The sequence below is a fragment of the Ruditapes philippinarum genome, unplaced genomic scaffold, assembly GCF_026571515.1.
Source record: "Ruditapes philippinarum isolate M1 unplaced genomic scaffold, ASM2657151v2 ctg1998_1_1_1_1, whole genome shotgun sequence".
NCBI lineage: Eukaryota > Metazoa > Mollusca > Bivalvia > Venerida > Veneridae > Ruditapes > Ruditapes philippinarum.
In genome coordinates, this window is record NW_026861480.1 from 183,680 (window position 1) to 199,390 (window position 15,711).

General features: G+C 34.8%; 2 protein-coding genes and 1 long non-coding RNA gene across 6 annotated transcripts in view; 2 read left to right on the forward strand and 1 right to left on the reverse strand.

Moving 5' to 3' along the window:
* Positions 1 to 10,466, reverse strand: LOC132715756 (uncharacterized). Of its 4 annotated transcripts, none has more exons than XM_060698819.1 (7): positions 10,357 to 10,466; positions 6,881 to 7,359; positions 6,271 to 6,460; positions 4,490 to 4,704; positions 2,713 to 2,872; positions 2,173 to 2,318; positions 1 to 445 (listed from the first exon to the last, which is right to left on the reverse strand). In XM_060698819.1, the coding sequence occupies exons 2-7, from the start codon at positions 7,327 to 7,329 to the stop codon at positions 64 to 66; spliced, it is 1,542 nt and encodes a 513-aa protein (XP_060554802.1). In that variant the 5' UTR covers positions 7,330 to 7,359; positions 10,357 to 10,466; the 3' UTR covers positions 1 to 63. The 4 variants fall into 4 exon arrangements, with proteins under 4 accessions (XP_060554802.1, XP_060554803.1, XP_060554805.1 ...); XM_060698820.1 differs by lacking the exon at positions 10,357 to 10,466 and adding an exon at positions 10,239 to 10,321; XM_060698822.1 differs by lacking the exon at positions 10,357 to 10,466 and adding an exon at positions 10,259 to 10,283.
* Positions 10,465 to 15,711, forward strand: part of LOC132715759 (uncharacterized) — a 22,713-nt gene continuing 17,466 nt past the window's right edge. The window contains exon 1 of the mRNA XM_060698824.1: positions 10,465 to 10,600. The gene's annotated coding sequence lies outside the window, so the exon portion shown is untranslated. The remainder of the gene's footprint in view (positions 10,601 to 15,711) is intronic.
* Positions 10,696 to 15,711, forward strand: part of LOC132715762 (uncharacterized) — a 35,020-nt gene continuing 30,004 nt past the window's right edge. The window contains exon 1 of the long non-coding RNA XR_009623729.1: positions 10,696 to 14,271. This is a non-coding gene — a long non-coding RNA (uncharacterized LOC132715762). The remainder of the gene's footprint in view (positions 14,272 to 15,711) is intronic.

The following is a 15,711-nucleotide window of genomic DNA, read 5'->3' on the forward strand; positions in this document are numbered from 1 at the left end:
AAAATTTATCTTGTACACTGATTTTGCATTAAGACAAGAATAAAAATCTGCCAGTTACCCATTCTACACATTCCAAGCATTATTAGTGGCTTCATGACTGTGTACTTGGTTAGACCCATAATTGAAAGAGACAGTTTGTTCATCTGTGTCACACAGAAGCCTGGTCACTTCATCAACTTCATGTGGAAGCTGTACCAATCCAGTGCTTGTTCCAATCCTCTTACGAGGATTTTCTCTCTGTATATTTTGGTTCAGTTGTTGATTATCACTTTCAAAGTCAATTAAAAATGGCGGAGGCTCTGAATCATACCGAAGCCTGCAGGTTCCATCATGGTCATTATTTTGATTGACATCTGTATCAATAAGAGGACTGTCATCTGTCTGCACAGCACTATCAGAAACACGATTCACATGCTCTTGTTCATGTGGTACTACCTCTGGTGCTCTGTATAAGAATTTAAATTAATTTGTAAAAAAGGATATATCTTAAAACACCATTTCTACTTTTGATCACAAAAAGCTCAACAGTAACTAAAATAGTATAGCATGAATGTTCTAATGCAGCATCCTCCATTTTTCTAAGTGCTGGTTTATATATCAATACAAAATATGATACGAAAAAAGTGCTTGGCAGATTTAGCTGCACATATAGAGAACAAATATTTCAGGTCAAAATAATTATAAGGTTACATGAACTTCTTTAAACTACATGTTTCTGAGTTTGAAGTGAATTCCTTTGATAGTGTATTGAAAAATGGAACTTGGCAAAAAAAGTGACTTTGCTAGAATGAATTTTTGGATTATTAATCCTTTCAAGATGAAGTCATATGTTTTGATAGTAAGCCTGCTTGTTTAGCTTAATTGATTAACTTTGATAGTTCCAGAGCAAATGTTCCTTATCAAACAGGTTGAGTAGGGGGAAAAAATCTAAGTCAATTAAGGGGCATGACTTAATGTGGTCCTTTCATGATAATAAACATGGATACTGAGTTGAAAGCTTTTCTAGTTCCTAAGAAAATTGATCTTAACAAAAAGGTAACCAACACCAATGAAAGGGTCATGACAATAGCTCACTTTATTTTCGAAAAGTGGAGGTGAAAACATATCATAACTGCATTATTGTGTACATGTAATATAAAATACTATATTCATGCCGAGTGAGATTCAAACATCATTCAATCTATTTCAGTACATGTTAAAATCACAATAAATCAAACCTAGAATTAAATTGATTCTGGTGTTAAAAATCTTATTCCACCATTTAAATGTCTAAATATTCAAAAAATTGTTTAAATTTGACTTGACATATTTCTGCCATATAAAGAAAGCATACCGTAAAATTCCTAATAAACGCCCCTCCCCTAATAAAGCCCCCCCCCCCCCCCCCCAGGTCTTTTTGATAATGAAAATAATCTACTCATCAGTGCTGAACTCATAATTAAATACATAGTATTATTCAAATCATTCAGAATCCATTTTATTTTATAGTAAACACAAATATGTATAATATGAACTATAAAACCTTTATACTTTTTAATGTTATTACCAACACTTGCTAACACTAAATGTATTTACAGTGATTTTTTCGATTTAGGAAAAATGTATTTTAATAATAGCCCCCTTTCGGAAAATGTTTAACTCCCGGGGGCGTTTAATAGGAATTTTACGGTAATATTGTTTTATATAATCATGCTGTATATGTCCAGTTCAATATATTCAGATACTGTATATACATGTATACCTAAAATGGCTATACATGTATAATCAAATTAGTTTAAGACATCAAAGAGAATAATTGCAGCATTGCATACTTTAGAAGATATGTCTATTTCCACAACTCTTTCATAAATAATTTAAGGAAATGATGGGTAGAACCACTTGCTTTCGACAGCCAGACCTTTAAACACCGACATATTGAATCCACAACAATAAATTGGTTCTAAGGGCAGGAGTACTGACTTCTTGAATGTGGAGTCTCAACAATACTAATACCTGACCTTCTCTACCATTAAATAGCCAGACTCTTCACTGTTCACCACTCAATTTAGAAATTTGAAAATTGAAAATTACACTATTACCACTATTTACCATTATGTATTTTTCCAAAATAAAAACAGGACAAGTTTATTACAAAAATTGAGTAGTATAATGATATATGAAGTTGGAACTCACCCTGTATCATAGATATATATGGCTGGTATCATGATACAAAGTGCAGCCACACTGAGCCACGTGGACAAGTACGCATGTGGATGCCATTTTAGTGGATTTTCATCAAATAGTGTGAAGAAAATGAAAACAACTGGTGTCTGTACCGCCTGAAAAGTTAAAAACATGTACTTTAACTTGTACAGTGTTACTACAATAATTAATAAGCAAAGGAAAGTGTCACAAAACTTATATATGAAAAAGCTGCAAAAAAGACTTTAATATCCCCAAAATGATTTAATAAAAACACTCAATGATATGCACAAGTTCACTTAAAGACAACAGTTCTAAGAAACAAAGAAGATTATTTCTCTTTCAGAAAAACTGTTAAAAATTGATGTGTTTTTTTCCAACATATTAAGCATGAAATAAAAAATGTGGTTCATAACTTTTTACTAATTACTGTGTAAAATGTTTTATAAAGAAAACTTAAAAAATCCTCTAATTTTCGAGCAATGAAAAAACTTCCCGTATATAACTAAAGTATCATATACCATGACTTACAGTTATAATGGATAGATAGTTAGCACCTTCAAGATATCTCAAGAAATAGGAGTTGGTTATACGATTCAATAACAGTAACACCACACAGGTTCCAGATATCACGTTAATTGTACCTCTACAACCCTCGTAACCAAAAAAACATTTAACATTGAACCAGAATCTGAAAATATATCAAAGAGTAAATTATCCATATCAAAGTTTGTTTGGTGTACAACTGAAGGCTGTAGAAAATAAATTTTCATAACCTAGTGGTGGTGACTTTTCTTTTACATTCTGCTTTTGTAAAGAGTAACTTACATGTACATGTAGTTTTAACTATATGAATAACTAGAAATGTGTCCATAGGACACGGGTGCCCCCACCGCGGCACTGTTCTGTCAATCTTATGACTCTAGGTCAAATATTTTTTGAAAACTAAAATTCTTTTCTAAGTAAAGGGCAAGAACTTTACAAATACTGAATAAATCCACAAGCAAACCCCGAGGTGCATAAGTACACATGCTGACCAACATTCTTGTAAACTTTCAGGCCTACAAGTGAAATACTTTTTGAGCTACGCATGAACAAGTTGAAAATTGCAAATTCATACTACTGTAAGTCAAGGGCAATAACTCTAACAAAACTGAAAAAAATCCACATGCAAAATCCCAGGTTCATAGCTTCACAGTGATGTGAATCATTATTCCTGTAATTTAGTTATGTTGAGCATTATATTCCTGTAAAGTTGGTTGATTTTCTAACTCAAGCACTCAAGGAACAAATAACAACATAATGAAACGGTTTTTACTAAGTCAAGGGAAATAACTCTACAAATACTGGATAAATCCACAAGTGAAACCCCAGGTGCAAAACTAAATATGCTGAGCAACCTTCCCATAAGGTTTAATGACTAATGTCAAATCTTTTTTGAGTTACATGCGACACAAGTTGAAAATTGCATAAATTTTCTAAGTCAAGATCAATAACTCTAAAAATACTGAATAAATCCAGACAAAAATACCCAGGTGCACAACTAAACATGCTGGTCAATGTTCCTGTAAAGTTTCATGACTCTATGTCAAATCCTTTTTGAGTTACATGCGACACAAGTTGAAAATTGCAAAATTTTACTAAGTCAAGGGCAATTACTCTAAAAATACTAAATAAATCCAGACTAAAATACCCAGGTGCACAACTACACATGCTGACCAACATTCCTGTAAAGTTTCATGACTCTAGGTCAAATACTTTAGAGTTACGTGCAACACAAAAGAGAACGGGCGGACAGGCCGGACGGACAAGGGTAAATCTAATCGCCCGCCACTAAAGTGGGGGCACAACAAGAGTCAAGAACGTTCCCACCACCAGCACCTTTTATTTTCCTTAGTGCTTGACAGTTCCTACATAATTACAGATATAACTTGAATTCCAAGTAACATTAACCAATGATAATTTGACCTGTCAATAGATGTAGGAGGTAAAACTCATCAAAGTACATCTATATACAAAGTTTGAAAGTTCTAGGTCAAAGCATTTTGATCTTTAAAATTTCAAAATTTCAAAATTTTAATTTTCTAAATTTCATAAAACATGAAAAAAATTATCCTTACAACAATCATAAATTGTTAAAATTTTAGCACTAGTTAAGGAGAGGTTCTCCTTTAAAATAGTTGTTGATATACAATGTTTAGGCAACAGGTCTGACAACGGTGAACCAAATTAACAAAAACATTATAGCCTACATTCTAAATTCTCTTAATTGACAAACTTTACATTTTTATGACAATATTATATATACCCGGTTGAAAAATCTACAATGTTATCTGACATTCCAAATCCAGGGATAATGTCAGTCCAAAACAACAGCATGAGTGAGAGAAGACTGAACAAGTATGACCAGAACAGGAAGTAGGCGATATTGATGTCCATATCATCATCATTGGGCCGTCTCTGTGCAGGTAATGATGATTTTACTGTTTTCTCAATGATAATCGAAACTAAAGCCATCGGAATCTGAAAATAAAAATTTAATAAGTAATATCATGTAATAATAGTTTTACCTTCTAATGCAAAAGCAATAATTTTATACTGAAAGTAAGTGGAGTCTAGTCAGATTGCATTCAAGTACAGACTGGTCCGACATTTTAATAGAAGCATAACTCTTGATCGCTGCTAAAACTCAAAGAATTTGAAATTCCTTTCAGTTATTATTATGTAATGCTACTGTCATCATATCACACTCCTGAGAAGCAGATCGGTGGTTCATTGTTAACATACTGGACTAGTAAGCCAGAGGTTGCTGGTTTGATCCATGGTCCTCCTCTATCAATACTAATTATCCTTTTGATGAAACTTCTAAAATTAGGTCCCATGTAAAAGAACCTGGGTTGCCTTTGAAATAGGGCAACTGTGGATCATTTACCTTACAGGGTTCGTACAGACATCCAATGCCAAAATTCAAGGACTTTTTAAGCACTTTTTAAGCACGTTTTCCCATTTTTCAAGCACATTTGTTGCACATAAATCAACAATCTTCATTCTAATAAGGATAGTTTTTTCGCCAATTTTTGTTGAATACGAATTTTCTGGCCACAATTTTAAGGATGTTATAGAAGAACTACAAAGGGCATAGCAGATAAAGATTAGTTCGAAACAACTGCAATTTTTGTCCACTTACTGTTACTTTGAGCAAACATTTAATTGATTCTGATACTAAATTGTATATTTTTTTATTTTGTTAACTGTTGATTTTTATCGACACTATGTCATTCAATCATTTTTAAGCACATTTTCAGCAAATTTAAGCACTTTTTAAGCACTTTTCAAGAGAGTAATCAAATTCAAGGACTTTTAAGCACTTTTTTACATTTTTAAGCACTTTTTAAGAAAGGGACTCAAATTTCAGCACTTTTTAAGACTGTACGAACCCTGCCTTACTATGTCATAAATGACTAATTATTTCTGTACTTAATTGTACTTTTTCCATGGCAAAAATATTAATACACCAGTTAAGCTTTCATGTATATAATGTGTTATGCTAAGTTAAGAAAGACATAGTAAAACTTTCATCACAGCTTCAGCATATAACAAATTGTCATGCTATAAAAAATTAGCTATTTTCTTGTTATATTTTATATTGTGTATATTAAATAAGTAAGTAAAATATTTGTATTAAATTTCATTTTAAATTCTATTTTGTATTTTCTAATTTTAAAATAATATACACAATATAAAATATAACAAGAAAATAGCTAATTTTTTATAGTTGTTATATTTTATATTGTGTATATTAAATAAGTAAGTAAAATATTTGTATTAAATTTTATTTACTTATTTAATATACACAATATAAAATATAACAAAAAAATAGCTAATTTTTTATAGCATAACAAAATTATAAAATCATTTGTAACAGTAGATATACATATAACAGAAAATGCGTGTATTTAAAACCAAGAAATCTTAAACACTGTATGTCTTAAATGCTTGCTAATGAACAGTTATTTTAGTTTTTGTTATTCAAGTCTTTCATACCTCAAAAGAGTTTAATCTATTTCACAATGATATCATTAAACTTACAAAACCAAAGAAGAAGCATAAAGGCCAAAGTATTCCAGGAGCACCTAGAGTGCCACCTTGATCTTTCCGAGCTTGTTGACTCTCTAGGCCAGGGAATATGTCCGGTAGTAAAGCTGTAAACTCCGCAAATAACACCAATACAGCGCAGAATGTTTTACGACAAGTGGGACGCTTTCTCAACACAAGGAATCTGTAAAATAAATGTAACATTAACAAATCATATTAATATACTATAAGGTGAAATAACATTAATATTATAAAGCTAGTATCAACCAACAAAAAACCTTACTTACAAAACAACACTATGATATATATCTGTCCTATAAAATTTCTACTCAAAGTAATAACATATCAAGTCATGAAAGTAAGTAGTTTTCAAATTGTAGCAAGTGTTTCAAGTTGTAGCAGTCATGTTTCAAATTGTAGCAGTCTTGTTTCAAGTTATAGGAGTTGATTTTCAAGTTTAAGCAGTAGTATATAAAGAATTGTTTCAAGTTGCAGCAATCTTTGGTTATTTCATCAAAATGTTTGTTATATATCATTTACCTCTGATCAACAAAATATAAAAATAGTAAAAACGAAAAATAAAAATGAGAAATATATAATTTACCTTATTATAAATGTGACTGGTACAGAGAAGTTAGCTGCTAATGACTGGAGGTATGGAGCAGTGCGACAACCACTACTGGCATATACAAAACAAATACCGGACACTGTGTCAGACACACCAATCAATGCAAACTCTTTCTTGTTATACTTAGTCTCTCGTTCAGTGATCAAATACGGACACACAAACTTTGTGACCAGTAGAACAACGCCAAAAAGCATGACAAAGATGAAATTAGTAATGAACATGATTGTGTAGGCGTCAATTTGGTGATCAGAATTTCTGGTGTCACAGCTTGTTGTAACATTGTCTGTATGATTGTTTTCAGCATCTAACCATAGTGGTGTTAATATAGAGGTACCAGATCGTGATAGAATAGAAAAGACAATAAGGAGGCAGGCCCCTACTGCAGGGATATGTCTGGACCTACTCGGATGGTTGTCTTCATCCATCTTTCATTACCCTGTTTGTGTCATAAATCCCTGCAAAAATATAATAAAATTTTCCATAATTCAAACAGCCTTAAATTTATGAGAGAAACTCTGAAATTGGAAATGATGCAAACCTTCTCTTTAATATTAACAGTGTAATGTCTGCTATATCAACAAGCATGGGTAGAGAGATTAAACAATGCAGCCGTCTGGTTTCTAAATCTATTTACTAATGATACTACAGAGAGGTGATGCCAGGTGAATTTAGGCGGGGTTATCAGCTAGTGGCTAATACTAGCTGACCAATAGCGAGTCAATATATTACAAACAGCATTTGTTCTTCTTCTAAATGTTCATTGGTATTTTGTAATATTAAAGGTTGAAGAGGGAAAAGAAAAAATGTGCAAGAAGGGACAAAAATATTGAAATACAACTTATACGAGTATATTAAATTTATAAATGCCTCTTGATTTCTAATTTGCACATTAAATGATGCTAGATATCTTACTGACATAACTATATACAACTCAAAATTTGCTAAGGATCACCTTTTTGACATTGCATATTTCAGTCCTATTATCATCATATTAAAATCATATTTCCGCTAACGATACACCTGTACAGGGACCTCATAATCGTGTACTTAAGTTATTGATTTGTCACGTACACCTTTCACTTAAACGTGTACAGGCAGCAAGACTTTTCGGTTTTATTGTAAAAATGTGTTCGAAATTAACAAACTATGGCTAATCGACATGTTCGACGCCATCTTAGTGAAGATGAGATGAACAGGGGTAATGGAATGTTGGAGGCTGGCCGTTCACAAAGACACTTTGCCCATGTCCTTGGGGTATCCAAGAGCTTTGTCTCCAGTCTGTGAAATGATTCCTTGAAATGTCTTGCAGGGCCACGCCTGAGGTTAGGAACGTTCAACGACTCAAGCCCAGGACTGATTTATTGTCCTTCAGGTCAGGCGCCAACGGTTCTTGAATGCAACCACCTTACGTAACGACTTCCAGAATGCAACTGTGCATGTAAGCACACAAACTGTTAGACACAGGTTGCATGATGCTGGGTTTGAGTTCACGGAGGCCAGCAATTCGCATTCCTTTGACACAACGCCATATTCAAGAGCGTTTGCAATAGGCACAGACTCATGTCACACGGACTGTTAATGATTGGACTCTGGTCCTCTTTGAACACTGATGAGTCAAGTTTTTGTGCGGACTTCATGGACAGATGGGCTAGGGTTTGACCACAAACTGATATCTTGGAGAGACAACTCTAGTCTGCATGGATCGGCCAGGGAGGTCCCCGGATTTAAATCCAATTGAGCATGCTTGGGATATGCTGCAGAAAGCCATTTCTTCCTGCCACATCCAATCAACAACAGTTCAGGTGCAATCATAGAGGAATGGGCTCAGATTACTAATCACAAGGTCCGCAGCATTAAGCGGCAATGCCAGGCCGTAATTAATGCCCGCAGACACCATCCTTGGTATTAAACACCCTACGCCAACCATTTCCTGATTTGCAAGATTTTTTTTTATTTCATTATGTGATCTCCAAAAGGTTGATTTTCATCCAGCACTCTCTTTCCGCAAATTTTGATTAGTATATATAGCTTTATTTGATTTTTATATCTGAATTATCCACCCAAATTGCACTAATATTAACTACACTTCACATGACTAAAGTTGGACAGGTTCTGTATAAGTTCAAAATGTAAGAAGAAAAACAATCATCACTGATTTTTTTTCAAATTTTCAAAACAACCTATAGCCTTCTGAAGGGGAGAATATTAAAAGCATGAAAAATCAGAAAAGGTAGAAAATTTGAAAATGGAATATACCTACACTTCTAATAAAATTATCAATTTTAGTTCAATTTAACATGCATGGTACATAGCTTAGGCTATCTATAGGGACAGCTTTCTGTCTTTCAGACAATAAAATTTATCGAGTAGCTGATAAAAGTCAGCTGCTGTTAAGTCATGGTTCTGGCGAAGAATGTGCATAGGGCATTTCAGGAGAAAAGATACCTGTTTTGGTCTAGGGCAAACAGCCTTTATTCAGCTGTAAAATATAGGGGGAAAAATCACTGAATCATTGCCCTTCTGTAATTCTTCTACCACTTGCCATCGTTTGCCATGGCAAATAGAGTGGCAAACAATACAGTATTGAAACAAGCATATTTGTGGCATATTATGGGGGGGAAGTGCTGTACGTGGGATGATACATGTAGTGTTACGGTTCAGAACTGTTCAATTATTAGGGGAGATATTGTGTAAGCGGTCGGATAGCTCAGTTGGTAGACCCACAGTATGGTATTCTAACGGTCCATGGGTTCGAGACCTGGTCAGGCTGCACATTTTTCTTAACATGTGACATTTGGCGCCCAACTGGGGACTGTGATTTTCTATGCTGAATTTTTCATATATAACACGTTTTAATAGTCAAAATGAACACAGTAGTTTGAACACTGTTGATTTTATCATGTATTGATACACTATATCTATATATGTATAATGTACTTTACAAAGCAGAATGTATCAATACATGATAAAATTCAACAGCTAGTGTTCAAAGATGGGGAGGAACTGTCTGCTTATTTGCAAATATGCAGACGGTTCTCCCCCAAAATAGGGAGAGAACCGTCAGGGAGGAAAGTCAGGAAAGAAACTGGTAAGGGAGAGAATAGTCTGACTACCTGTTCAAACTACTGTGTACATTTTCTTATTTTGACTATTAAAAACGTGTTAAGTCTTGTTGGATATTTAATGAATAGTTACCCTATTAATAAATGTCTAATTTTTGGAAAAAAATAAATAAATTTAAAAAAGGGTAATAACTGGGTCAGAAAATTATCTGAAAATAAGCACTGATAAGCTGATAAGAATGATGAATTATTGAACACTGTTGAGTATATACATAAGTTGAACAATGTTTACAAGACCAGAATCAGCTGAAGGTAAATGAAAACACATTTAGTTTTAATATGAAAGGCTACGTCTTGGAGAAGCACAGTTCTTGAACAAAATGGGTTTACCTGCTCAATTTCCGTTGTATTTCTTGAAAATCCAAACCGAAAGTAAACTATTTTGGTAACTGGCGTACGCTCTTTGCCACCTTTTGAGAACGAGAACCAATATTTCAAGGGGAGCAACTCTTATGAGCCTGTCAGTGGTGCGTTTCACAACCAATTTTGGAAAATGAAAATAAAAAACAGGAAATTCCAAATTTCGATTTCATTCGGCGGATTGTACTTGTGGCAAAATGATAAATTGAAAAAGGTATATGTATATGATTTTATTTTAATAGTCTGTGAAGTTTTTCAAAGTCATGGCAGGTGTTTTTTATTTTATATTTTTATCAGTTATTGAGTTAATCATATTGAACAGTTGAACTGTTGAAGAAGATATTTATCAGGTTATAGTAGCGCTGTTTAACAGAGAATTTGCTCCATATATTTGTCATTTATCCAAAAATGAGTCAGGAAATTGAATAATTATATTCATACAGTACCACTTGAACAAGAATGGTGAGGGGGTAGCATCCAAGTCGTATTCCAGAGCACAATCAGCACATGTGACGATGTGTTTTTGCACTTGGTCACACTGTCAGTACTACTTGTCAGAGCCATCAGGATAATTTTGACTGGCAATGTCTTTACCAACGGCATAATAGCACTGTAAAATGGGTCATTCCTGTTAATTCCATCACAAGGCTAACAGAAATGGCATTATAATATGGTAAAGGGTGAGTAATATCTTGGCACGGGTCAATTGTCGAAATTGGCCACGGAGCTATATTCAAATGGAGATGAAGCTATGATGTCATACAATTAAAATCTGTATCAATGATTTATTATCACACAAGTTCACATTTTTGTGATATTTTCCGAGACCATGTTAGGCAAGAGAAATCTTACAGATACGTGTACATGTTTATCCTCTGGTGGCCATGAATCGTTACCCTAAGCATTTTACAGTGCTAGTTTGACAGACTATATTTCCTTATTATCCAAGCGCTCTATGATAAGAAATTTTGCAGATACAATATATTTACTTTTATGTATAAAAATATACGACTCCCTGTTTTCTTTATTAACGGACATTTGTTGAGACTTTCTAACATACACAGTAAGGGTGTTGACTTTATGACAGGGACGAATTAAGGGCACCGACAATAAATGTATGCTGCCAAGTAAACTGAAATTTGTTGTGGTAATCTAAGAAGTTGCAAAAGTGTATTTAAAAAGTAATACAGAACAAGAAGATGTAAATTATTCTCTGTAATACTGATAGATGAACATGTAAGCAAATTTGGTTATGTAAAACAAGATGTTGGAAACTGATCAACTCCAATTAAGGGCCAATGAATCTGACATGCAAAGGATTGTGGGTCAGAATTTGAATTCTTTTTATATTTAGCTCTACTATTCGCAGAATAATCGAGCTAATGCAGTCACCCATTTGTCGGCGTCGGCGTCCCTGTGGTTAAGTTTTTGTGTGTAAGTTGGTATCTCCATAACTACTGAAGGGAATGGATTGAAACTTCACACACTTGTTCTCTGTGATTATCTAAGATGATTGGCACAAGTCCCATAACTCTGATTTGCTTTTTTACATAATTATGCCCCTTTTTCAACTTAGAAATTCTTGGTTAAGTTTTTGCGTGTAAGCTGGTATCTCCATAACTACTGAAGGGAATGGATTGAAACTTCACCCTCTTGTTGTCTGTGATTATCTTAGATGATTGGCAAAAGTCCCATGACTCTGATATGCTTTTTTACATAATTATGCCCCTTTTTCGACTTAGAAATTCTTGGTTAAGTTTTTGCGTGTAAGCTGGTATCTCCATAACTACTGAAAGGAATGGATTGAAACTTCACACACTTGTTTTCTGTGATTATCTAAGATGAATGGCATAAGTCCCATAACTCTGATTTGCTTTTTTGCATAATTATGCCCCTTTTTTGACTTAGAAATTCTTGGTTAAGTTTTTGCGTGTAAGCTGGTATCTCCATAACTACTGAAGGGAATGGATTGAAACTTCACACTCTTGTTGTCTGTGATTATCTAAGATGATTGGCACAAGTTCCATAACTCTGATTTACTTTTTTGCATAATTATGCCCCTTTTTCGACTTAGAAATTCTAGGTAAATTTTTGCTTGTAAGCTGGTATCTCCATAACTACTGAAGGGTTTGTACCTTTTCGGACAATTTTATGTATTCATATAGGTAAGCATTATTATACTCAATAAAAAACACCCTTGTGACAACTTTTCGAATAGTCGAGCGTTACTGTCCTCCGACAGTTCTTGTTAGAGCTTCTTATCCCTCTGTAATAAAAGTCTCTGACTCGGCACAGGTCAACTAGACCTTATAACATAAATTTATTACCATATCAGGGTTTTAATTAGGAGGCAGCTAGCGGCTGATTTGACTGACTAAAATGAAATTCGGGCCGCCTCAAATTTGCAAAAAAAAATATTGGTCACCAGCAAAGAGAGACTGTCAACAACAATCTATTTATATGATTTTATTCAACTTGTTCAATAAATTTAGTATTAAACCTACACTCATTCAGTATCCTACTTTTTAGCTCACCTGAGCATGCTCAGGGTGAGCTTTTAGGATCGATGATTGTCCGTCGTCCGTCCGTCGCCCATTCACATTTAGTTGTTAACACTCTAGCGGTCACATTTTTGCCGCAATCATCATCAAACTTGCTCAGGATGCTTATCTAGTTGATAGCTCGGATGAGTTCGAACATGGGTCATCTCGGATGAGAAACTAGGTCACAAGAGCTAAAAATAGAAAAACCTTGTTAACACCTAGAGGTCACAGTTTTGCCTCAATCATCATCAAACTTGGTCAGGATGTTTGTCTAGGTGATAGCCCGGATGAGTTCGAACATGGGTCATCTCGGATGAAAAAGTAGGTCACCGGAGCTAAAAATAGAAAAACCTTGTTAACACTCTAGCGGTCACATTTTTGCATCAATCATCATCAAACTTGGTCAAGATGCTTGTTTAGGTGATAGCTAGGATGAGTTCGAACATGGGTCTTCTCGGATGAAAAAGTAGGTCACCGGAGCTAAAAATAGAAAAACCTTGTTAACACTCTAGCGGTCACATTTTTGCATCAATCATCATCAAACTTGGTCAGGATGCTTATCTAGTTGATAGCTCGGATGAGTTTGAACATGGGTCATCTCGGATGAAAAAGTAGGTCACAGGAGCTAAAAATAGAAAAACCTTGTTAACACTCTAGCGGTCACATTTTTACATCAATCATCATCAAACTTGGTCAAGATGCTTGTCTAGGTGATAGCTCGGATGAGTTCGAACATGGGTCATCTCGGATGAAAAAGTAGGTCACCGGAGCTAAAAATAGAAAAACCTTGTTAACACTCTAGCGGTCACATTTTTGCATCAGTCATCATCAAACTTGGTCAAGATGCTTGTCTACGTGAAAGCTCGGATGAGTTCGAACGTGGGTCATCTCGGATGAAAAACTAGGTCACAGGAGCTAAAAATAGAAAAACCATGTTAACACTCTAGAGGTCACAATTTTGCCTCAATCATCATCAAACTTTGTCAGGATGCTTGTCTAGATGATAGCTCGGATGAGTTCAAACATGGGTCATCTCGGATGAAAAAGTAGGTCACCGGAGCTAAAGATAGAAAAACCTTGTTAACACTTTAGCGGTCACATTTTTGCATCAATCATCATCAAACTTGATCAAGATGCTTGTCTTGGTGATAGCTCGGATGAGTTCGAAACATGGGTCATCTCGGATGAAAAACTAGGTCACAGGAGCTAAAAATAGAAAAACCTTGTTAACACTCTAGTGGTCACAATTTTGACTCAATTGTCATCAAACTTGCTCAGGGAAACTTGTCTAGGTCATTGCTGGGAATAAATTGAACATGGGTCATCTCGGATGAAAAAGTAGGTCACCAGAGCTAAAAATAGAAAAATCTTGTTAACACTCTAGTGGCTACTGTTGTGATCCAAAATATTCTGTTAATTGGTCTGAAAGTTTGTTTTGATGATTTCTAAGTCAAGTTCGAACATGGGTCATCTTGGATGAAAAACTAGGTCACACCGCCCAAATATGGAAAAACCTTGTTAACATTCTAGTGGTCACATTTTCAACTCAACTATCATCAAACTTGGTCAGGATGCATGTCTAGGTAATTGCTTGGATGAGTTCGAAATCGCATGTGAAACTAGGTCACCGGAGCTAAAAATAGAAAAATCTTGTTATCACTCACTCTAGTTGCTACTGTTTTGATCCAAGTATCCTGGAAATTGGTCTAAAAGTTTGTTTTGATGATTTCTAGGTCAAGTTTGAATATGTGTCACCTGGGTAAAAAACTAGGTCGCACTGCTCAAATATGGATTATCCTTGTTAACACTGTAGTGGTCACATTTTTGACTCATCTGTCATGAGACTTGGTCAGAATGCTTGTCTAGGTAATTGTTTGGATGAGTTTGATAAGTCAGGTGAGCGATCTAGGGCCATCATGGCCCTCTTGTTTTAATGTATGATTAACTGGGAGTTTCCACTCATGCAATTTAAACTATGCTGTAAATGTTAAAGGAAATTGCTCAAGTAAAATAGGACCCAAAGTATGTCTCAGACTAGACTGACATATTTACTTCTTTTTTTTTTTTTTTTAATGCGTTTATTTAAGGTCGCCGCCGGAAAGCCCATATGGGCGACCGTACACTCAAGTCGGGCCATCCTAGAGCGTCCCGCCGAGATTTTTTCGTCGATTTTTTCCAGCTTTATTGGTGGAGGAAGACCCCAGGTGCCCCTCCGGGCATTATTTCAGGCACAAGTGGGCACCTGGGTAGAACCACCGACCTTCCGTAAGCCAGCTGGATGGCTTCCTCACATGAAAGATTTCGACCCAAGTGAGAATCGAACCTACAGCGGTGAGGGACCTGTGATCTCAAGTCAGCGACCTTAACCACTCTGCCACGGAGGCCCCACATATTTACTTGAGAATGTTATCATAATTATAATGATGCCTAAAGCTAAATTTAATCAGTGTCATAAGATAATAACAAATGGCTTGTGTGGTACAAAGAGATTGGCAATTATTTTTCTAACTTAATCAAGCCATAAGGTGTGAAAATTACAAGGTAATATTGACTATTTTGACATGTTTATACATGTATATTGTTAAAAATAGGATCAATTGAGAATTTCCATAAGTTATGAATATCAGAAGATTTGATAAAATCTAAATAAGTATAAAACAATAAAATTGAATATTGATATTATCAAAATTATTATTGTATGCATCAGCAGGTAATGCCGTGTCATGTATGCATATTCTAAAATAATTTCTTTTTAAAATGCATACAATATGTTAGCTTGAAC